Below are 25,430 nucleotides of genomic sequence, written 5' to 3'. Positions count from 1 at the left end.
GATCGTTATTAGTTCATAAAATGTTAAAAACTGAAGCAGTACGGAAATTGTATAACTGTTATGTTAACCATTTTCTTTTTGTACAATTGCTTCTAACAAAAATAAAATTAAAAAAAACAAAAAAAACTGAAGAAGGGTCCCGACCTGAATCATCATCTGTCCACTCCCTCCACAGATGCTGCCTGACCTGCTGAGTTCCTTCAGCACTTTGTGCTTTACTCAAGATTCCAGCATCTGCAGCTCCTTGAGTCTCCCAATTGCAAACTATATAAATGTTTATCTTAGGTGCGAACTGAACCACAATATTTCGAGGATACTGAATGATGAAAATAACTATGAATATATTCAAGATGGCGGACAGCGGGGGTGATGCGCTGTTGTGTATGGCCGCTCCAAAAAAACTGAAGTCTTCTTTTAAGGGTCGGAGATGCGGTTTTTCTCCGAAACCGCATCTTCGTCCTCCGTCGAACTGGAGCAGCGCTGAGCGGCGTTTCCTGCGGGGACTGCTGAATCATCATCTGTCCATTCCCTCCACAGCTGGGCCATCTACCTGCTGCAGCTTCGACGGCGGTGAGTTCCTTACAGGGGCACTTTGCGCTTTATCTCCGGGGCACTGTGAGATGACGGCACCGCGGAGCCTGGGATCTGAGCTCGCCAGTGTCGGGGGTTCGGCCGGCGCGGCCTGTGAACTTTGGTCGTTGCAGTCTTCGGGGGGGAAGCGGCCGCTTCAGTCCTGGCCGCTGATGGATGTTCACCGACGCCGATGATCCAGCTTCACGGCAAGAGGGCCTGAAGACACCGGGCTGGCTGAGGAGGCCAGATATAGGCCCCGACCTCGGGTGGACTATGAGGGGGGAGAACTGGATATTTTTGGTGCCTTCCCTCACAGTGAATTCTACTGTGGGGGGACGTTTCATGTTGATTTCTATAGTGTACTGTTTCTGTGTCTTTTTTCTTTTTCTCTTTTTTCTCTTTTTTTGATTTGTATGGATTTATTGCATTGATCTGTTCAATTAATTTAATCAATCTCTGTAAAGCACTTTGGTTCAAATACTGGTTTTGTTGAAAAGTGCTATATAAATAAATATTATTATTATTATTATTATGAATATGGTTATTAAAACATAATGTTTTTAAGTGTACTTGAAGATACTTCAGATATAATGGATTAAAAATAGAGACTTTGCAAATGAGAAATCACTCACAATATATGATGCAGTCTTTAATAACCCTTCTGTTGCCGTGAACTTTATCACAATTACTGTAAATAAAGAGGTTCAATTAGCTATTTCAAAATAATCTGCGGCACATTAAAATGTTGAACCAGCTTGCGTTGAGTGTTTCAATGACAAATTATAGATCTATGTTAATTCCGGATCTTCTTGCCTCTCTTGTCTGGGTCAGTAAAACATTGGAATCGAACACTGGAGTCCAAACCCTTGTTTATTAGTATTCAGTGCGGGGCCGGCCTCCGATCCACTCACTCCATCTCTCAGCAGCCTCATGCAAACAGAAGATAGACAACCGACAAAATGATCACCCCTTTATACCCCTATACAGTGGCGGGAAACTAACGGCACCAGCGTACCTCTTCTAAGTGATCACAAATACTTGTGGGAAGATACATTGGGAAGCAACTTCTTTGTCCAATCGTAGGTACAAAACTAGTGTCAGCGTATTGACACAAAACAGAAATCCCTTCAGGGGTCCAGACTTAGTGGTAACAGGTGGGTCACATGGGCAGTAGCTTCTTGAAACTACCTCAGAGGTCCAGACTTGGTGGCGGTACTAAGAACTGTGGCATCCACCCTATGATGCCACCACCAGTGAAGCCCAGTCTTTAGACAATAGATAGACAATAGACAATAGGTGCAGGAGTAGGCCATTCGGCCCTTCGGCCCTTCGAGCCAGCACCATTGTTCAATGTGATCATGGCTGATCATCCACAATCAGTACCCCGTTCCTGCCTTCTCCCCATATCCCCTAATGCCGCTATCTTTAAGAGCCCTATCAAGCTCTCTCTTGAAAGTATCCAGACAACCGGCCTCCACCGCCCTCTGAGGCAGAAACTCCACAAACTCACAACTCTCTGTGAGAAAAAGTGTTTCCTCGTCTCCGTTCTAAATGGTTTACCCCTTATTCTTTCTCAGGCACCTGCCATTTCCCAAAGCACACCCAATCCCTGCACATTCACATCTATAGGTCGTCAAAGGTGATAGTACTGAAATGTATGTTCTAGCTTTGATGGCAATGGATGTGGATTGTGAGGATAAACACAATGAGAGTTAGACAGCACTGGGCCTCTACTTGCTGGAGTTTAGAAGATTGAGGGGGGGACCTCATTGAAACTCATTGAAACTCAGGGGTGGCACGGTGGCGCTGCGACAGAGTCGCTGTCTCACAGTGCCAGAGACCCAGGTTCGATCCTGACCTCGGGTGCTGTCTTTGCGGATTTTGCAAGTTCTACCTGTGATCAGGTGGGTTTTCACCAGGTGCTCTGGTTTCTTCCCACACTACAAAAACATACAGGTTTGTAGGTTAATTGGCTTCTGTAAATTTATAAATTATTCCTGTAGGATGGTACTAGTGTACGGGGTGATCGCTGGTTAGCACGGACTCGGTGGGCTGAAGGGCCTGTTTCCATGCTGTAAATCTAAAGTCTAAAGTCTTTACTATGTGCCTCCTTAATGTGACAAATAGGATTAATCAGTGGCTGTGAGGCGATCAGCGAAGCCACACTGTGGAATATAGAATGTGCAGGAAGGAACTGCAGATGCTGGTTTCTTGTAGTATATAGACAGTCGCCACCACCAGCCACCGTCAGAGATGACAGAACGGCAAGCCGCCATTCATAAAGATAACCAAGGAACTGCAGATGCTGGTTTACAAAAAACCCCATCCAAATGCTGGCTTAACTCAGCAGGTCAGGCTGCATCCCTGGACAACATGGATAGGTGGCGTTTCGGGTCGGCACCCTTCCTCTGAAGAAGTTTCAGTCAGAAGTGTTTTATGGATTAGCGTGCAACAATCAGGCTGAGGAAGAATTAAGCGGATGAAAGAACTGCAGATGCTGGTTTAAAATGAAGATAGACACAAAATGCTGGAGTAACTCAGCGGGACAGGCAGCATCTCTGGAGAGAATGAATGGGTGATGTTTCATGTTGAGACCCTTCTTCAGCCTTCCTTCTTCATCAGTGTTTCAGTTTGGGACCCTCGAAGGGTCTCGACCTGAAGCATCACCCATTCCTTCTCTCTAGAGATGCTGCCTGTCCTGCTGAGTTACTCCAACTTTTTGCGTCTATCTGAGGAAGAGTTGTTTGAATCAGTTAAAACTGAGTTGAGATTGTGTGCAGAGCCCACGTAGGTTCCTATTCATTCATTTGTTCCCCCTAGTCAATCTGTTCCTTTCCCCTCCTCTGTAGACTGATCTCCCATCCCTGAGTCCCTCATTTTGCTTTCCCCCATACCCCCCCCTCCCCCAGCTCTTCTCTCCCTCCTCCCCGCTCACCCACATCCCTCCTCTCTCTTTGCATTTCATTCCTCTCCTCTCCCTATCTGGCCTCATTTTGTCTCCTTTTTGCCTCCAGTGTTTGTCGCTTACTCCACCCATCTACACTTCAAACCACCCTCACCTGTATCCACCTATCGCTTGCCAGGCTTTGTCCTGCTCCCACCTCTCTTCTCCAGCTTTCTGCCCCACTACTACACCTGTCTGAAGAAGGGTCCCGACCTAAAATGTCACTCATTCATGTCCGCCACAGATGCAGCCTGACCCGCTAAAGTTCTTCCGTCACTTTGCGTTTTATATCTCACATACTAACTTCATTTTAAGCATTGGTTTCTAGTTTATGGTTTATGCAAATGCTTGCAACATGATTAATCCAACCGCGATTAGATTAATTAAAGACATTCAAGCATTGCGCACAATGTTTCTGAGTCATCGAAAGCTCTCTCTGGGGGTTAGAGTGACGTTGCTGAAACATACTTGATAAATCACATATGTAAGTTGCTACAAAGTGAGTCTGTTCCACATTGCAGAGAAAATAAATGTACATACACTCACATAGAAAGCAAATTGAGCAGCATAAACTGCCTCAGGAAATACATGTTCATCAATGCATATCAGAGCACAGCAAAAAATGGAGCTTCTCTCCTTATTAAAACCAAACATTAGGCCAAATGCAAATTGGAGGAACAGCACCTCATATTTCTCTTGGGCAGCCTACAACCCAGCGGTCTGAATATTGATTTCTTCATCTTCGAGTAACCCTTGCATCCCCTCTCTTTCTATCCCTCCCCCACCCATATCGTACGGGCTTCAGTCGTCTTGTTGAGCTTCATTGGCTGTAACTCATTTTCACCTAGTGCACGGCTAACAATGGTCTGTTTCCGTTATCATCTTTACTTCTTTGCATATTTCATTGTTCTATATCTCTCTATATCACCGTCCATATCTCTCGTTTCCCTTTCCCCTGACTCTCAGTCTGAAGAAGGGTCTCGACTCGAAACGTCACATATTCCTTTTCCCCAGAGATGCTGTCCAACCCACTGAGTTACGCTGAGATGTGTCTGTGTTAGGCTTTTCAATCAGGTTATTCACAGACTCTGTCTTTAGGTTTAGGTTTGTTGTTGTTGCGTGTACCGCGATACATTGTAAAGCATTTGTTTTGCATGCGATCCAAACAGAGCAGATATACTCTGCATATACACAATCAGCGCGGCGGTAGAGTTGCTGCCTTGCAGTGTCGGAGACACAAGTTCGATCCTGACTGCGGGTGCTGTCAGTACGGAGTTTGTATGTTCTCCCATTGACTGCGTTGGTTGCCTCTGGATGCTATAACAACATATAACAAGAGTGGGCATCTTAGTAATAGGGTTATAAACTCATACAATACAGAAAACAGGTCCTTCGGCCCAACTTGAACTCACTGATCAACATGTCCCATGTTTGTTCCACCCACCTGTGATTGGCCCATATCCCTTGAAACCTGTCCTATCCATGTAACTGTCTAAATATTTCTTAAACGTTGCGATAGAACCTGCCTCACCTACCCCCTCTGGCAGCTCAACCATACACCCACCACCCTTGCTGCAAAAAAGTTAGCCCCCATCTTTCCCCTCTCACCTTAAAATGAGGGTGAATGAGTCAGCATGAGTGAGTCGGGTCGAAGGACCTGTCTCCATGCTGCGTGAATCTAGGGCTCTATTTGAGTCCCCATAAACAATGGCACTTTGACAAGACTGATGACGGATTTTTGGGGAGGCGAACCAGAACATTCTTGGTGCATGTGACACCAAATACACTTCTCTTCCTGAGAAACAATTGACTTAGGTTTAGGTATATTATTGTCACATGTACTGAGGTACAGTGAAACCTTAGTTTTGCATGTCGTCCAAGCAGATCAGATAATACTGTACATAGATACAATCAGTTCAAACTCAAGTACTATAGATAGAGTGAAGGGAAAGATACAGTTTTTCCATTACCAGCTCCACTGTGCCACCCCTGCTGTGAATAACATTTCCTTTGCTCAAATCTAGACTTTAGGCTTAGACATTACTTTAGACTTTAGAGACACGGCATGGAAACAGGCCCTTTGGTCCTCCGAATCCACGCCGACCAGTGAACCCCTTACTCTATCCCACACTCCAGGGACAATTTACAATTTCACCCAAAGCCAATTAACCTACAAACCTGTACGTCTTTGTGGGAGAAAACCGGAGCACCCGGAGAAAACCCACGCAGTCACAGGGAGAAAGTACAAACACCGTACTGACAACACCCAAGGTCAGGGTCTCCAGCGCTGTAAGGCAGCAGCTCCACTGCTGTACCACTGTGCCGCGCTTAAAAATCATTGACGGGTTTGCACTGATTCTAAAAATGTAAGACAATGGTGTTCTACTCAAACAGCAACTTTGACCAAGAGACAGGTATTTCTTGTCCTGCGACTTTTGCCTTCAAGGGAAGGCACTTTCACTATGACAGCAGGTAGACAAAAATGCTGGTGAAACTCAGCGGGTGAAGCAACATCTATGGAGAGAAGGAACAGGCGACTTTGACCAAGAGACAAGTATTTCTTGTCCTGCAACTTTTGCCTTCAAGGGAAGGCACTTTCACTATGACAGCAGGTAGACTAAAATGCTGGTGAACCTCAGCGGGTGAGGCAGCATCTATGGAGAGAAGGAACAGGCGACGTTTCGGGTCGAGACCCTTACATAGAAAAAAGGTGCAGGAGTAGGCCACCCGGCCCTTCGAGCCTGCACCGCCATTCAATATGATCATGGCTGATCATCCTACTCAGTATCCTGTACCTGCCTTCTCTCCATACCCCCTGATCGTTTTAGCCACAAGGGCCACATCTAACTCCATCTTAAATATAGCCAATGAACTGGCCTCAACTACCTTCTGTGGCAGAGAATTCCAGAGATTCACCACTCTCTGTGTGAAAAATGTTTTTCTCATCTCAGTTCTAAAAGGTTTTCCTCTTATCCTTTTAAACTGTGACCCCTTGTTCTGGACTTCCCCAACATCCCCCTTCTTCAGGAATAGGCGACGTTTTGGGTCGAGACCCTTCTTCAGTTCCATGTCCGCCACGATGTGAAGCTCTTCTTCAGTAGCCTCCGCATTCAAGCTTCTTTCCATGGGAAGGAGTCCTCACCCCCACTTCTCCAATCTCCAACGGACCCTCTCCTCTTGGACTCCCCCTCATTGAAGAAATTCACCGTGACTGCAGTGAGTTTATCCTGATCGACATCACCCACCGCATTCACATCATGACTCATTCCTTTTATGTAATAAATAACAGTGCTGGCGTGGTATTATCATGCTTGATAAACACATTTTATCCGTGCGAAAGAGATGGAAGAAACTGCAATCTTATTACCCCATTAGAGTGTAAAATGGCTTCAGTAAAATTCTATCTGACAGAGAATGCAATTTATTCTTTGACATCTGAAACCTTACCTATAAAATTGTAGCATTATAAGACAAATTGGTGTAAGCCGGCATAATAAATTGCGATCTTTGAGTTGCTGCCAACTTTGTACGACAAAATAGGTGCAATTGACACGTTACATCAGCCTTCCTGAATGGAAAGCTACCAGGACTTTGGACATATTTAGAATGAAGCGGGAGATACAATGGAAAAATTAAAGGAGAGGCGGCATTCAGAAAGAATAACAGGCAACGAGTGGTTCATTGACACCTTTATTCAAATCTAGCTGCAATTTCAGGCTTCAAAAGGCAGTGCCTGGGTTAGGTTTGCCTTGAATCTTTCCCCCTCACAAACCTATATGGTCTGGGTCTTGATTCCCCTTCTCCCCTAGCGCGGCATTGTGGCGCAGTGGTAGAGTTACTGCCTTACAGCGCCAGAGACCAGTGTTCGATCCTGACTGAGGGCGTTGTCTGTAGGGAGTTTGTACGGTCTCCCTGTGACCTCTTAGGTTTTCTCCAGGTGCTCCAATTTTCTCCCACTCTCCAACGATGTGCAGGTTAATTGCCTTTGGTAAAAACTATCCCTAGTGTGTAGAAGAGAGCTAAAGTACAGGGTGATCGCTGGTCGGTGCGGTCTCGATGGGCCGAAGGGCCTATCTCTAAACTGAACTACTCTGGGTAAAAGACTGTGCATTTAACCTCTACATTCCTTTCATGGCCCAGTACATAATTTCTCCAGTTCAAACTATTCTGGTTGTTATCTAACGCTAATGTACAATAACAATATTGATATGGAAACCTAGTGGACTCTTCTCTCATGAGTTATCTGTCATATCCCATGCCATCTTTGCCTTGATCACGTCTTTCAATGTACACATAATACTTTTCTCTTAGCATCTAAAGTATTCTAGTATCGCCCCCCGTCAGCTTTCCATTCTGCAGTTATTCCAGTCTTTCTGCTTTTTTTTTGCACACCACACTCGTTAGACCTCATTTGGACTATGCAGTTGCAGCATGGGACCCATACACAAACAAAAACAATTCTTTCATCGAACGTGTCCAAAGACAGGCAGCTCGATTTGTTACTAACACCTATGAGAGAGAAGCGAGTGTTACCAAACTTCTGAATTCTCTGGGGTAGAACCCTCTCCAAGACAGACGTGAAGCTCACCGTTTGACCTGTTTTTACAAAATTTTTAAATGGTCAGCTCGATATAGATTACAAGACCTATACCAAACCCAAACCAATTAGGAGCAGACGAGGGCATTTGATCCAATTTGTGATTCCAGCTACCAAGATAGATGTGTACAGCAATGCGTTCTTCCCCCGCACAATTAAAGCATGGAATAATCTTCACCCTACCATAGTTACACAACCAGATGCAACTAAATTTAAGGTAGCTCTTTCTTCCCAAAAACCCTTTCTGGCTTAAGTCTGCCCTCCACCACCTCCAGTGTAAATTCCATTTGGAATATTTTGGAGGACCAAGAAACCAAGAAACCAAGAAACCACACCAGCGTTTTGTTTTTATATCCCCACGTGTTACTGTCAATCGCCTTATTTTCTTTATCCAGCCCAGGATTCATTCAGCACAAATTCAGTGATCATTCAGAGTGATCTGCAATTTCTTTACATATTTCACTTCATATTTATTAATAAAAAAATGAATTTGAATCGATCGAAAGATACTGCAGTGCCAGTGATAATGCTGAGTGATCTGCAGTTCCTTTGTATAATTCTGTGTTTATTTAAGAAAAACTTTGAATTAATTGGAAGGTACAGCAGTGTCAGTGATAATTTAGATCTGAAATGTCTTTATATGTTCTTTTATTTTAAGAAAAGTCTCTGAATTGATTGAAAGATACTGCATGGAAAAAGTCTTATCTCTGATTATTTTTGGTTCCTTTATTTTGTTTCCATTGCAGATGCAGAAGTTAGGATCTATCCAGCCCCTCAAGGGAATGCAAAGATGCAAGATTTTCAAATGCAATAAAGTAGGTCGCAGCCCCGGGAGAGATGATCGACAGGCGCATGTGACGCAAGGCGGTGCGCTCCCTCAAAAGGGTCTGGCGTACATGCATGCGGTGGCTCTGTCCATGCAGAGAGAGCGCTAATGTGTAAGAGCTCCCTGCAAGCGATTCAAGGCTGACTGCAACTCACAGCGTCGGAAGCATGAATGAGATCAAACTCGCTGTGTTGGGATCAGAAGGGGTCGGGAAGTCAGGTAGGCAAACATTGCATTGCAAACAACCCTCATACATTAAGTTACATTTCTGCAAGAGCACACTCTGCATTCGTGACTGTAACAAGATTTTCGCGTGTTTTTGTTTGTTTGCAGCGCTAATCGTGCGTTTCCTAACCAAGCGTTTTATTGGCGAGTATGCGTCCAATTCAGGTAAGCTGGGAGGTCATTTAGAGCAAATATCAGCTTGCAGGAAATATGTTCTTGCAAATATCAGCTCGGTTTGAAAAACTCATGCATTAATGTGCGGGTTGCAAGAGCTGGAGGGATTTGTTTCAAAGTGAACCCTACTAGCAAGAAAATAAATTGTGGGATGTGTCTTAATATTTAGACATTTAAATCCATTTATGTTTTTGAAAGCATGCAAAATGCTTCCTGGAATGTCATTAAAGGGTAGTTGACTACTATGAACTGCAGATAGTTTGGTAAGGAATACATTAAAAAAAAAATTGTAGATGCTGGAAGTTGATGTACAAAGGGATCTTGAAGTCTATAATCAGTCTGAAGAAGAGTTTCGGCCCAAAACGTTACCTCTCTCCTTCGCTCCATAGATGCTGCTGCACCCGCTGAGTTTCTCCAGCATTTTTGTGTACCTTCGATTTTCCAGCATCTGCAGTTCCTTCTTGAACACTTGAAGTCTATAATGTTCTGCCCATATTTCTCCATGCCAACCAAAATGCCCCATCAAACTAGTCCCATTTGCCCGCTTTTGGCCCATATCCACCTAAATACACAAAACTAGTAAATAGTGTGGTGAAGAAGGCATACGATATGCTTGCCTTCATTGTATCTGCCTCCACCACCACCCCTAGCACCCAGCACCCTCTGTAGAAATAGAACTTGCCCCGCGCATCTCCCTTAAACTTTGCCGCTCTAACCTTAAAGCTGTGTCCTCTAGTCGTTGACATTTGCACATTGTGACTGTCAACCCGATCTATACTGGAGGGCATAGCTTTAAGGTGAGAGGAGCAAAGTTTAAAGGAGATGTGTGGGATAACTTCATTAAATCAAATGTGTGGCACAGCTGGTAGAGTTGCTGCCTCAGCAACAGAGACTCTGGTCCGATCCTGACCTCGAGTGCTGTCTGAGTGTAGAGTTTGCCCGTCTTCCTGTGACCGCGTGGGTTTCCTCCGGGTGCTCCGGTTTCCTCCCACATCCCAAAGACGTGTGGGTTTGTAGGTTAATTAGCCCTCTGGAAATTGCCCCTAGTGTGGAGGGAGTGGATGAGAAAGTGGGATAACATAGAACTGATGTGAACGGGTAATCGACAGATGAAGTGGACTGGGCGTGCCGAAGGGCCTGTTTACACACTGTACCCTTAAACTAAATGCAATATACTCTCACAATAACGGACCACGGAGGGGAGGTTGGTGTCTGTTATTGCCAATTATCCACTATAGCAGAATGAGGAGGGATAATCATTCATGGAAAAAAAAACATATTTATGAACCAAATTGATTTATGAAAAAAAAATGAAAAAAATTATTAACAAATCTATGGATTTATATTGCAAATTAAATTTAAATATTTAAAAAAAATATTAGTTTATTCACAAAAAAGACTGAAAAGACATAAATACAAGTTTCATAATGCAGCCAATAAAATTGAAAGATGAAAACGTTATTGAGAAGTATTTATTTTTGATTTTTGGTATTTATATAAAAAACATTGAAAAAAATATGCAGATACAAGTTTTGAATTGCTAATAAAATTGAAATATTTATTTAAAAAATGAGAATAAAGATTTTTCATAAATTTATTATCTATGTTGTTTATTTATGAAAAATTATTGAAATGCAGTATGAAGGTACAAGTTTGAAATTGCACATAATAAAAGTGAAATATCTATGTGACTGTATGTTGAAGTTCAGGATCGAATGGGTTACAGGGTTACAGCTCACAGTGTTTACATCTTGAACTGCGTGTGGTATTGTTCACCCGACTTTGTTCGGGGGCAGGAGTTGAAATATGGCTGTGTAATAATGTTATTAAACTCATTATTTTTGCAGAGTGCATCTACAAAAAGCGTTTATCTGTGGATGGACGGCAAATTAATTTAGAAATATTTGATCCATGTTCCCAAGTAAGTCTTGCTTTGGAGTTGGAGTTTAAGTTCAGAAATACTGTGTAGAGACTGGCCCTTCGGTCCACCGGTCCACAATCGATCGCCCATTCACACTAGTTCTGTTACCCCACTCTCTCATCCACTCCGCACACACTAGGGGGGCAGTTTACAGAGGGCCAATGAACCTGCAAATCCCCATGTCTTTGTGATGTGGGAGGAAACCGGAGCACCCGGAGGAAACCCACGTGGTCACAGGGAGAACGTGCAAACTCTACATGCAGACAGACAGCGCCTGAGGTCAGGATCGAGCCCGGGTCTCTAGCGATGTGAGGTAACAGCTCTACCGGCTGCGTCACTGTGACAACATGTGTCTTATGGAACAGAGGACATTACTCTGATGGCAGTAAAGACACTTTGTCTTGTATTGTATCAGAATGGTTACATGGCCTCTGGGTATGTTGCTACTGTAAATTGTTCTAAAATAAGCAATCCATATTCTGTTCATAAACTGGAAGCACCATTAACTCAGCTTGCTCAGCCCACAATGTCTGTACCGAACATGATGCCAAGTTAAACTAATCTCCTCTGCCTGCAGTGATCCATATCCCACCATTAGCTGCATATCCATGTGCCTATCCAAAAACCCATTGAACACCACTGTAGCATTTGCCTCCACCACCACCCCTGGCAGCATGTTCCTGGCCCCCACTACTCTGTAAAAAAAAACAACCCCCACATCACAAACACACCCCCTCTCACCTTAAAGCTATACCCTCTTTGACATTTCCAACCGGGGATAAAGGTTCAGACTGTCTACCTTATCTATGCCTCTCATAAATGCATGTACTTCATATCAGGTCTTCCCTCAGCCTCTGATGTTCCAGATAAAACAATCCCAAGTTTATTCGACCTCCTCTTGTAGCTGAAATGTTTCAGAGGTGCAATTGTAGAGCCGCTGCCTCACAGCACCAGAGACCCAGGTTTGACCCTGACCTTGTGGGCTGTCTGTGTAGAGTTTGCACGTTCTCCTTGTTCTCGGGGTGCTCCGGTTTACTCCTGCATCTCAATAATGTGTGGGTGTTGCAGGTTAATTGACCCCTGGTGTGTAGGGAGTGGATGAGAAGGTGGGATAACAAAATGAGTGTGTAAGGGTGATCGACGGTCATCGTGGACCCGGTGGGCGGAAGAGTTTGTTTCCATGCTGTATCTTTCAATTAATCAAATACGTACATATTGTTAATGTCAATAGTATTTCAGTTTTACTCAATGGATTCCAAAGCCTCATTATATATTCTACTTGTACGTTAATTGGCAAATGCTTTAGCCTTCTTGTTTCCATGTCACCCACATGACTTGAGTTTGCACTTTATTATAGACAATAGACAATAGGTGCAGGAGTAGGCCATTCGGCCCTTTGAGCCAGCACCGCCATTCAATGTGATCATTGCTGATCATCCCCAATCAGTACTCCGTTCCTGCCTTCTCCCCATATCCCCAGACTCCGATATTTTTAAGAGCCCTATCTAGCTCTCTCTTGAAAGCATCCAGAGAACCTGCTTCCACCACCCTCTGAGGCAGAGAATTCCACAGACTCACCACTCTGTGAGAAAAAGTGTTTCCTCCTCGTCTCCGTTCTAAATGGCTTACTCCTTATTCTTAAACTGGACTCCCCCCAACATCGGGAACATGTTTCTTGCCTCTAGCGTGGCCAAGCCCTTAACAATCTTATATGTTTCAATAAAATCCCCTCTCTTCCTTCGAAACTCCAGAGTGTACAAGCCCAGCTGCTCCATTCTCTCAGCATATGACAGTCCCGCCATCCCGGGAATTAGAACGTATTCAATGAAATAACTTTGGAACTGCAACAAATCGATCAGAATTAATTATTAACAAATTGAATATTAACACATTGACGGCATGGTTAAAAATGCGCTTCTTTTGTAACGTGTCCTTTTTCTTCTAGAATTTAGAGAATAAGTCGTTACTAAATGATCAGGTGAACTGGGCTGACGGGTTTGTTGTGGTGTATGATATTGGTGACCGAACCTCCTTTATCTCAGCAAGAACTCTCATTAAACAACTACGAGAAACGAACAGTGAAATTTACAAAAGGTAAGTGTATTATTCTGAGGAAGTGTCCCGACCCGAAACGCCACTTGTCCATATTCTCCACACATGCCGCCTGAGCCGCTGACTTACTCCAGCACTTCTTGTTTTACTCAAGATTCCAGCATCTGCAGTCTCTTGGAGTCATAGAGTGATACAGTGTGGAAACAAGCCCTTCGGCCAAACTTGCCCACACCGGCCAACATGTCCCATCTACATTAGTCCCACCTGCCTGCGCTTGCTCCATATCCCTCCCTGATAAATAACTCTCTTTAATTTGTATTTTTGTCGAACAGCCACAGTGCACAAACTGTAACCACACTCCAGAGATTAATTTCATAGGGAGACGCAAGAAACTGCAGATGCTGGATTTGAGCAAGCATCAGTTACCCTGCTCCATTCCCCTCTATCTTGTCAGTCCCCATTTCCCTGTTATCCCCCCTGCCTCTTTCCCCTCCCTCCTGTCCTCTTCCCCCTCGATCTCTCTCTCTGCCTTCACATTTCATGACACCATTCTTCTTACCCGACAACCTTTAGTTTCCTTTTCACCTCCAGCCTCTGTCAAAGATAGTGTCACGGTGGTAGAATAACGCATGTAAAAAACCCACACATGAAAACCCCACATGTTCCCGAGGCCAGGATCGAACATGGGTCTCTGGCGCTGTGAGGCAGCGACTCTACCCGCTGCGCCACTGGGCCGCCCCAATGCTAGATAGGATTTGCGTTGTTGTTCATATCCATATGTCTATTGTTTTCAATGATGAGAAGGCCAAAATCTATCTTGGTTCTCAACATATATGCGCCATATTCCCCCTACGTTTCCCTGTGACGGGCCTGTCCCACTTAGGCGATTTTTTTCGGCGACTGTGATAGTCGTAGAAGGTCACCGAAAAAACATCGACTCGACCCCCCCAACAACAATGTCTACGACAATGTCTACAACAACCTACTACCTAGTCGACGTCCAGCTACGGCAAGCTACCGACAACCGGCGACCCATTATGATGTCCCACCTATGACAACCTACGTCCACCCACGACAAACTACGGCAAGGTAAGACCATTCAGTCGCCGGTACCTGTCGCCGGTTGACGTAGGTAGTCACCAATGGAATTCACTGAAGTCAGCACCGACGACAACCTACGCCATCCTGGAGACAACCTACGTCAGGAGGTCAAGCTATGCTCGTTAGCATCAAGCCGGCTGTCAACGAAAAGTTTTAAACATTTCAAAATCCAGCGGCCACCAGAAAAACGCTACGATTCTTTGCGCGACTGAGGAGACTACTCGCGAACATACAGGCGACACCCCAGCGACCATGTGACGTAGTTGCCTAAAAATCACCTAAGTGGGACAGGGGCATAAAATCTTCTCACTCACACGCCCATTACTCTCTCCTATTCTCCTATATTCATATATATATATATACTGTGAACTTTTTGTTGATAATGTTGATCACTATGTTTACATATTCTGTTGTGCTGCTGCAAGTAAGATTGTTCTGTTTGGGACATGTGACAGTAAAACACTCTTGGACTTTCAAACTGAAATTTGCCTTCAATTTGCACAGAGATGTTACGTCAGTGATAGTTTTGGTTGGCAATAAGCAAGACCTGTGTCACGTGAGAGAGGTGAGGAAGGAAGAAGGAATGCTCTTCGCCGGAGAAAACAAATGCCACTTTAGCGAGCTGTCGGCAGCTGAAGATCGGCAGGAGGTCGGGACGATGTTTTCAAAGGCCATCAGGAACGCAAGTGGGAATCGCAGGAGGAGACCCAGTGGCTCAAAGTCGATGGCCAAGCTCATCAACAATGTGTTCGGTAAAAGAAGAAAGTCCGTGTAGCTCCACGTAAACCACCTTGTTGATTATGTGTCGGAAAGAACTGCGGATGCTGGTTTAAACCGAAGATACACACAAAAAGCTGGAGTGATTCAGCGGGTCAGATAGCATCTCTGGAGACAAGGAATAGGTGACGTTTCGGGTCGAGTCCCTTCTTCAGATTTCTTCTTCTGAAGAAGAAGTGTCTCAACCCGAAACGTCACCTACTCCTTTTCTCCAGAGATGCTGTCTGACCCGTTGAGTTACTCCAGCTTTTGTGTCAACCTTGTTGCTTATGTTGGGACAAGTGTACAGCCTGCAATAATACCTGGTGACTCCAACCTTTCTGATCATTCTACATCAACAGAGAAGTCAATACTCTTACTGTAAATAGCTCTAAGCTTCCCCCCAGTCTAGTTTCAGTCAAAAATCACTGAGTCAAGCATCTAAACTATATTTTGGCAAAACACAATTGCAGTTCCACTACTATACCTAACCACCACAGGTTTGATCCTTGTGTCTGCCTGATCAAGCCCTCTTTAGCCTTGCTCAAGCAGAGACACTCCAGAAGGTCACGTAGTCCTAAGCATTCTCCCAGATGATCGACACAGGACCTCGTGTGAGCAGTCTTTTATAGGTGCCCGAACCACATAGGGGTTGTCTCTTTACTGTTCAATAACAGATATCGATTAACCCAGTACATGATAAACTTTCCCAAACCCAATAATACAGTGACTAATACAATGTATTCAAACGATGTTTCTGAAAGGAAGCAAACATCGCAACATGTGCCTTGACATTCAAGAAAACCAGACAAGGCTCAATAATTAATCCAATCAACATCTAGCAAACTAAAGCTTTCCAACATTACATACAATGTGTATGTCTGGTTTGCATTCAACCAATCCATTCCATGCAATTTGCACCTAATTGTCAGGATCTGCAGATGTTTCATTCTCTTCCTGCAGTTCTTATCTAGGCTCTAGACAAAGTGGCACTAATCTACAGCTTGTCCTATTTCTGCAGAAGGCATATTTAAATTGACCAAATGGCCTAGCAGCCCAGAAGCCCTTACTCAGTTTTGGTGTCCGGGCCTCTGCAATTTGGCCAGCATTAACATTACTTGATGTCTCTTTTTAGATGAAGAGTTTGTGCTTTATTCCTTGGAGCGCAGGGTGTTTTATAGAGGTGTATGAAATCATGAGGGGAATAAATAGGGTGAATTCACAGTCCTTTACCCAGAGAAGGGGAATCAAGAACCAGAGGACATAGGTTTAAGATGAGGGGAAAGATTTATTAAGAACCTGAGGGGCAACCTTTTCACTGTGAGGGTGGTGGGTATATGGAACAAGCTCTCACGGGAGGTAGTTCTGGCAGGTACTATAACAACATTCATTATAGAAATATGCCGTATGTTTAAACTAAACTAAATATTTAAAAGACACTTGGATAGGTATAACATTTAGATGGATATGGGCCAAGCTGGGAAGATGGGACTAGTGTATATGGGGCATCTTGGTCTGCCTGCCGAGTTTGGCCGTAGGGCTCTAAACAGAAGGATTGGTCTGATTGGCATTCCTGACCTACATCTGTGAGGAGAGAATAATGGAGCCTTAAAACTGGTTTAATGAAGAGCTGTGTGGGAAGGAACTGCAGATGCTGGTTTACACCAACAATAGACACAAAATGCTGGAGTAACTCAGTGGAACAGGCAGCATCTCTGGAACGAAGGAATGGGAAACGTCACCCATTCCTTCTCTACAGAGATGCTGCCTGTCTCGTTGTGCTACTCCAGCATTTTGTGTCTATCTTAAATGAGCTGTTGCTCATTGGTCTATCCCACCTCCTACCCCAGGAGTCACTATAACATAGACTAGAACAGGAACAGGCCCTTCTACCCATATCTTTGCCGAACGTGATGCTGAGTCCACCTCTTCGCTGCCTGCATTTGATCCATATCCCTCCATTCCCTACATATCCACTGCCTATCCAAAACTGTCATAAACACCACCATCGTATGTGCCTCCACCACCATCACTGCCAGTGTGTTCCAGGCACCCTCCACTTTAAACGTTGCCCCTCTCAACTTAAAGCTATACCCTCTTGTATGTTATATTTCAATTCTGGGAAATGGTACTGTTGGGCCTGTCCCACTTAGGCGACTACAGGCTTTCGGAGACAGTGGCGACAATTTGGGCTGTGGTAGGTTGTCGCCAGGTAACGTAGCTGGTCGCTGGTGCTGAGTTCAGTGAATTCCATTGTCCTAGTCATTGGCAGTCTTCTAAAAAATGTACCTAAGTGGGACAGGCCCTTTACTATCTACCCTATCTACGCTGCTCATAATTTTATATACTTCTATCGGGTCTCCCCTCAACCTCCGGCATTCCAGAGAAAACAACCTCTCCCTGTAGCTAATACCCTCCAATCCAGTCATCATTCTGGTAAACCACATCTGTACCCTCTCCAATGGGTCCACATCCTTCCTGTAATGGAGTGACCAGAAATGATTTTAAAAAGTGACTGTCTGTGATATTCTGATATATCATCTTTTAAACATATTGATATTATTGTTTCAAGTCGAATTGTGCAGTCAGATCTGATTGTCATATATTTTGATATCTATTTAAGTAATATTGTGGCAGAGATTACCTGTGAATATTAAAGGTTGATCTGTCTGAAATAGTTTGGCTGCACAGAAAGCTTTTTTCAAAATTCTACTATCGTTCTTTTTGAGTTGGGGTAATATTTGAAACATCTTTAATTTAGACTTAATGTTAAACAGCCCATTTGTCCCACCGAATCTGCTCCGACCAGCAATCACCCCGTACAATCGCACTACCTTACACACTAGGGACAAGTTACAGAAGCCAATTAACCTACAAACATCCTCTGCACAGTGTGGGGGGAAACTGGAGCACCCGGAGAAAACCCAGGCGGTCATAGGGAGAATGTACAAACTCCGTACAGGCAGCACCCGTGGTCAGGATTGAACCCGGGTCTCTGGCGTTATAAGGCAGCAACTCTACCGCTGCGCTACAGTGCACTGGCCACCAGGAAGAACTTCCCTCTCAGATTTCAGTGTAACAAAGGCTAATTGGCCCTTTGAGCCCATGCAAGCACACTACCCAATTATTTCCCCACTAATCTGTTTAGATTAGAGATACAGCACAGAAACAGGCCCTTCGGCTCACCGAGCAGCTCCGACCAGCGATCCCCGCACATTAACACTATCCTACACACACTAGGGACAAATTATAATTTTACCGAAGCCAATTAACCGACAAGCGTGTACGTCTTTGGAGTGTTGGAGGAATCAGGAGCACCCTGGGAGAACCCACGCAGGTCACAGGTAGAACATACAAACTTTGTGCAGACAGCACCTGTAGTCGGGATCGAACCCGGGTCTCTGACGTTGCAAGGCAGCAACTCTACCGCTGCGCCACCATGCCACCTTCACGTCACATTCCTAAAAATTCTACCATTCACCTATTCTAGACCATAGAACAATTCAGGAACAGGCCCTTCAGCCCACAATGTCCATGCTGCACAAAATGCCAAGTTAAACTAATCTCTGCCTGTACGTGATCCATTGTCCCCCTGTTCCCTGCATATCCACGTGACTATCTAAAAGCCTCTTAAACACTATTGTCTCTACCTTCACCATCACCCTTGGCAGCACGATCCAGGCTCCCAAGTGAAAAATGGTGGAAAAATCCATCTGTGGAAAACTCTTGCCCTGCACATCTCATAAACTTTGTCCCTCTCACCTTAAACTTATCTTTGATATTTCCAACCCCTCTGACCCACCCCTATGTCTCAACATTTATCGTTTTGATATTTCTAAACAATGGAGAACAAAAATAGGTTGTTGACTGTCGCTCCCACCCCATATGTAATGGGGGTGACCAGAACTGCTCATCCAAGTGTAGCCTTATGTACTGCATCTTGATCCTGAGTCTCCTCAAAACCAATGGAGAACACAATCTAGGTCTGTTCGATCTACCTCTCCTGGTTTAGCGCTCCATAGAAACATAGAAATTACCTCTAGGCCATCCTTCGAGCCTGCACCGCCATTAATGGGCTGTCCAACCAGTATCCCGTAACTGCATGCAACACTCCAAAATGTACTCCCTCTAGCAATGAAAAGTCAAATGTCTGTGGCAGAGAGTTCCTGATTCACTACTCTCTGTGTGAAAAACTTCTCATCTCGGTTTTAAAGGATTTCCCCCTTATCCTTAAGCTGTGACCCCTTGTCCTGGACTTCATCGGGAACAATCTTCCCATGACCAATAAGAATTTTGTAAGGCAAGATCCCCACTCAATCTTCGCCTTCATTACCAAGTCCCTCTTTCTTCTACTTGACTCCCAGGAATCATAGTTCTCTGCACTCCCTCTATGGCAATAATGTCCTTCCTGTCACAGACAAAGCCAGACGACAGTTGCTTCGTCATCTCATCGCTGATGGAAGAGGCAGGCCACGTTATCTGCAAGCTTTCGACGATAATCTACTGTATCTGACAAGTAATGGCAAGATTCCAGCATGACGGGGTTATTTACAGAAATGAGCCTTCTCGGTTTGATTTGCAGATATGGTGCACCCATTTGTCTTGTCTGCCAGACTTTAAATAACAAGTCGAGTTTTTTTTCATCAACGTTGCCTCCCTTCCAAGACTTTAAAGAGAATAATAACTTTTTCTGGACAGGAAAGATATGGGGGGATATGGGCCAAACGTGGGGAGGTGGGACCACCTTAGATGGGGTATCTTGGTCGGCATGGACAAGTTGGGCTGAAGGGCCTGTTTCTATGCTGTATTACTCAATGGCACCAAGACCCTTGAGTGTTTCATTATAGTTGTTCATTTACAAAGTAGAAAAATGTTTCGGTCTGAGCAATTTTCTCTCATTTGGCATATTTGCTTACAACATACAAGAAGGCTATTCTGCCTGTCTAGTGTACACCAGCCCTAGAACAATCCAGCCAACCTCCCAATTAATCCACTGTAACGCACTCACATTTCCATCAACTCCCCCTATTATCCCGTCACCCACAGAAACTGCAGGCAATTGACCTTTTTACAATGTAGCTGGGGAACGAACTGCCTGGGAAAAAACCCACACGGCCGCATGAAGTACAAACAAAATCCTCACTTGTGCAATCAATGAAAACTGTAATCACTTCCGAAACAGAAGTATGGGAGTAATCGAGACTCGGCGAGCATTTCGCCAAACTCTTGCGCTCGGTCCGCCAAGCCCTGCTGGATCTCCCGGGTTGCCAACCATTTCAACTCCCCTTCCCATTCCCACACTGACCTTTCTGCCCTGGGCCTCCTCCATTGCCAGAGTGAGGCCAAACACAAACTGGAGGAACAGCGCCTCATATTCCACTTGTGTAGCTTACAACCCAACGGTATGAACATTGAATTCTGCAAGTTAAGGTAATGCTCCATTCCCCCCTTCCCCTCACTCCTCCCCCCCCTCCACCCTTATCATTTGCACCAGCCCGCTGTGCCGATTTGCACCCATTTCTCCCATGATCCTGCCCCCCTTCACCACCGCCTTCCACCTATATCTCCTTTTTTTAATCTTCTTTTGTTACCCTTTTGTCTCCTTTTCATCCCTCGCCTTTGTCCGAAGAAGGGGCCCGACCCGAAGCGTCACCTGTCCATTCCCTCCACAGATGCTGCCTGACCCGCTGAGTTACTCCAGCACTTTGTGTGTGTTCTACGCAGGATCCCAGCATCTGCAGTTCCTTGCGGTCTAATCGATCGTAACGTGTTATTTTTCAAGAACATTAGTTGCCCGGTCACATCTGCTACGAGAAAAGAAGGAGGATTTTTAGAAGAAAACATTTCTGAACGTTGGTAGTTGTGCAATTGTGCCATGGAATCGTAACAAAATGCGGAGAGGATATCAGTCGATCTTATGTGTCCCAACGGTGAATTAATTCATTGCAGAGATTGAGTGATTTCCCTGGGAGTGCCATTATCCTGGCAGGCTGTTGTTTAACATTTATTCATGTAAATGCTTGTCTCCATTGCTGCCCATTTCTTGCTGAAGGGAGTCAGACCTGCCAATCTGCCTGCATGAGGGAGTAGGCATTCAGATGCCGTGACTAGGCTGGTGATTTGAAAACTCCCAGGGATGCGGGTTTAGGTGGGATATTGTGCGTGTGGAAACACGAAAACATGCTGGAATAGACCAAAGTGGTACATGAATGTAGGAAGGAACTGCAGGTGCTGATTTACACGGATGACGGACACAAATTGCTGGAGGAACTCAGCGGGACTGGAAGCATCTCTGGAGAGAAGGAATGGGTGACGTTTCGGGCCGAGACCCCTCTTCACACTGGTTAGGGATAAGGAAAATGAGAGATATAGGCGATGATGTAGAGAGATAAAGAACAATGAATGAAAGATGCAAAAGACGAGAAGCTAGTGTGACTTGGGCGGGGGAGGGCTAGAGAGAGAGGGAATGCCAGGGCTACCTGAAGTTAGAGAAAGATTTGGAGAGCAGGAGGAATCAAAGATGCTCTAGTACCTTTGGGAGGAATCACAGAGGGGGATCAGCGAGAGGGGAGGAGGAGAACTTCTTCAAAGTAGACATACGTAACATTTGTTACTTCTTTCTCTAATGTCCCATGGAGCTTATGAACGATTTCATGCTGTGAATTCAGTTGTTATCAGCTCTGATCACAAGCAACTGTTGCAGTCACATTTTAAGTGTTGATTTACTGATACACTCCACAAAAACTGGCAATGATTAAGATGCAGTCAGATAGTCCGATCATATTATCCTACAATCATTGCGTCCCGTACAATGCACTTCCTGAGTTACTGAGGGATTCTGTCAGTGTAAATAGTTTATTTGATGTGTGTTATTGTAATCCGGTTGCTTGGTTACTATTTTCGGCAATCATTGTCAACTTTGCCCAACAATGATAGGGTGAATATATATGGCGGCACTGTGGTACAGCGGGTAGAGCTGCTGCCTCACAGCGCCAGAGTCCCAGGTTCAATCCTGACCTCGAATGCAGTCTGTGTGTTTAGTTTGTACTTTCTCCCTGGGAACGTGTGGGTTTCCTCCGGGTGCTCCAATTTCCTCGCACACTCCCAAAGACGTGCGGGTTTGTAGGGGTTAATTGGGAGGGTTGCATCGGTCGGCACAGACATTATGGGACGTAGTGCATGTCCCTGTGCTGCATTGTTCTATGTTCCATTGAAGCCATGACAGTTCCTTGGCAGGATGAAGGATGCAACGTTTCGGGTGGGAACCCATTCTTCAGACTGAAAGATGGAGAAGGCGAGAACAGACGGTTCAAGTCAGAACCCTTCTTCAACCTCCACCCTTCCTGAGGTCTTCTGTTGCCTGCCCTGCTATGATGTGTCCTTCTCTATCTTTCAGTCTAAAGAAGAGTTCCGGCCCGAAACGTCATCTAGTCCCTTTCTCCAGAGATGCTGCCTGACCCGCTGGGTTACTCTGGCTATTTTTGGGGGAGAAAATCAGCGCTGGAATAGGATTTGTGTAGTAGAAAACATACAGGCAGGAGATGCTTTATTTCCAAGGCACAAACTCTCCTGTGCATCAGTTGCAGAACAATATATTAGTCCTCTACCTCATTAGATTTGCAATTCCCCTCCATATTCCAATTGCCACATAGCCTCCGGTTAAAAATGACAATTTGGGGTGTTTTTTCACTTAGGCAGAATAAATGACGGTTTAATAAAATAATCAAAGTTACTTTTGCCCTCCGGTGCCAATTAGTTTCACTTGGATACCTAAAGAACATTTTCATCTCATGACACCAGTTCAGGCTCCCTAATTAAAAAGGAGAATGATTAGTCCACTGGGTCAAACAAAACATAGCAGATATTTGTTTCCCAGAAATAAACTTTAAGCTGGAGAGAGTGCAAAGAAAATTTGTGAGGATGTTGCCAGGACTTGAGAGCCTGAGTCATAGGGGGAAGTTGGTCAGGATAGGACTTTATTCCTTGCAATGCAGGAATCTGACAGGCTATAGGAAGTATCTCATTAAGTTAGAAAGAGTGCAGATATGATTTACGAGGATGGTGTTAGGACTTGAGGGCCTGAGCTACAGTGGGAGGTTGGGCAGGCTAGGACATTATTTCCTTGAAGCACAGGGCACTGAGGAGTGTTCTTATAAAGGTGTATAAAATCATGAGGGGAATAGATAGGGTGAATGCACAGAGTCCTTTACCCAGGACAGGGGTAACAATAACCAGAGGACATCGGTTTAAAGTGAGAGGGGAAGGATTTAAGATTGATCCGAGGGGCAACTTTTTCACTCAAGGGTGGTGAGTAGATGGAATGAGCTGCCAGAGGATGTAGTTGAGGCAGGTACGATAACAGCATTTAAAAGACATTTGGACAGGTACATGGATAGGGATGGTTTAAAGTGGTATGGACAAAACATAAGAAAATGGGACTAGCGTAGATGGGACATCTTGGTCAGCATGGACTAGGAGCCGAAGGGCGTGTTCTAGTGCTGTGTGATTCTATATGGATTAAACTTCCGAATTTATGGCAGACATACAGTGGTGCGGGAGACATAATCATATCTGCATTGTCACTGATGTGAAATTTCTCACTGTCTCACATGATGCTGCTCCTCCAGTTTACGGTGGTGTCACTCTGGCCATGGAGGAGGCCGAGGACAGGAAGGTTGAATTCGGAATGGGAGGGCAGTCTGACCTGCTGAGTTACTCCAGCACTATGTAAACCAGCTTCTGCAATTCCTTGTTTCTATTCTCTTGAACCTCTAGGTTTGCGTTTAGGTTTATTATTGTCACTGTCCTTTGCGTAGACCTAGTACACAATGCAAACCATTGTACATTGTCCCCCTAGAATGTATTAAATAATTGTCCCACCCCAGTCATTCCCTAATTCACACTAGCTCTATATTGACCCACTCACTCATCCAGTCCCTACGCACTAGGATGCAATTTACAGAGGGCCAAATAACCTACAAACACGCAAGTGGGGAAATTGGAGCACCCAGGAAACCCCACATGGTCCCAGTGAGATGTACAAACTCCGCCGACACACACACACACACACACACACACACACACACACACACACACACACACACACACACACACACCACACACACACACACACACAACACACACACACACACACACACACACACACACACACACACACACACACACAGCACTGGAGGTCAGGATTAAACCCGGTTGTAAGGCGCTATGAGGCAGTCACCTAAACATCACCTATCCATGTTCTCCAGAAATGCTGCCTGACCTGCTGAATTACTCCAGCACTTTATGCCCTTTCGTGAATGAACCAGCATCTGCAGTTCCTTGTTTCTACTGCCCTGTTATGCTGCTCTTTCCATGAGGGCCAAGATATAAATAACCCCATTTTCTACAGGAATATTAAACAGTAAATATAATAACAGTAAATGGCACATCAGGATTTTGTTTTGACAACCCTGTTCCCAGCATAGCGCGTTCTGTTGAGCTGTTGAATGATATGTTGAAGTCAATTGCAGTGTGAGCATATGGCTTTGGTACGGTTGGATCATCCAATAACTTATCTCCTCCACTATCAGAGCGGATTTCATTTGGAGAGTCAGATGTGAAGAGTTTCCTTGTCATCTGTTACCCAGTGAAACAGGTTCACCTCGGTTTACTGCCACCGGTTCTGTGCAGTGTTTTCTTATCTGCGGTTTTGCGATGTTGACAAGCGCAGTCAGCTGTGAGATTGGAGAGAAGGGAAAGTGATGATCTTCCAGCTGACCCTTTCAGCTTCTGGATCCAGGCTGACTGGGACATGCAGGGGAGAGGGAAGGTGTACGTTAAATGCTGAGCCAACTTCTCAAAGATCCTTTCCCAGACTTCCACCTGCTTCATGGTTTCAGTGTTAAAATAACTACCCCTAGCTCTTTTTAAAAACTGTGAACATGATTAGTGAAAGCTTCTGTAAAACATAGCACTGCCCAGTTCCCTCATGTAACTGCACACTAGTCAGACAGTGCAGGTTACTGAAAGTCTCTATTTGAAGTTCTTATATAGCAGCTTAGAGCAGAGATCATACAACATAGATCATAGAACATAGAATATAGAATATAGGACATGGAGCAGAACATAGAACATAGCACATTGAACATAGAATAGAATAGAATTAGAATAGAATTTCCTTTATTGTCATTCAAACAAAAGTTTGAATGAAATTTTGTTCCATGCAATCATGACAGCAAAAATAACAAAACACACAATTAAC

The 25,430-nt window shown here is 44.6% G+C and overlaps 1 protein-coding gene across 1 annotated transcript; it reads left to right on the top strand.

The window, feature by feature from the left end:
- Window positions 1-7,987: 7,987 nt before the first annotated feature.
- On the top strand, window positions 7,988-17,844 carry rergla (RERG/RAS-like a). The gene is made up of 5 exons (XM_055652889.1): window positions 7,988-9,159; window positions 9,274-9,330; window positions 11,187-11,260; window positions 13,206-13,354; window positions 14,918-17,844. The coding sequence occupies exons 1-5, from the start codon at window positions 9,108-9,110 to the stop codon at window positions 15,186-15,188; spliced, it is 603 nt and encodes a 200-aa protein (XP_055508864.1). The 5' UTR covers window positions 7,988-9,107; the 3' UTR covers window positions 15,189-17,844.
- The last annotated feature ends 7,586 nt before the right edge of the window (window positions 17,845-25,430 follow it).

Source organism: Leucoraja erinacea, chromosome 22 (genome assembly GCF_028641065.1).
Source record: "Leucoraja erinacea ecotype New England chromosome 22, Leri_hhj_1, whole genome shotgun sequence".
NCBI lineage: Eukaryota > Metazoa > Chordata > Chondrichthyes > Rajiformes > Rajidae > Leucoraja > Leucoraja erinaceus.
This window is presented reverse-complemented; position numbering and strand designations above follow the sequence as displayed.

Coding starts and splice junctions, on each gene's coding strand:
- rergla (XM_055652889.1), top strand. CDS start 9,108: ATGAATGAGATCAAACTCGCTGTGTTGGGATCAGAAGGGGTCGGGAAG. Junction 11,261..13,205: donor TATTTGATCCATGTTCCCAA/GTAAGTCTTGCT, acceptor TTTTTCTTCTAG/AATTTAGAGAATAAGTCGTT. Junction 13,355..14,917: donor AACAGTGAAATTTACAAAAG/GTAAGTGTATTA, acceptor CAATTTGCACAG/AGATGTTACGTCAGTGATAG.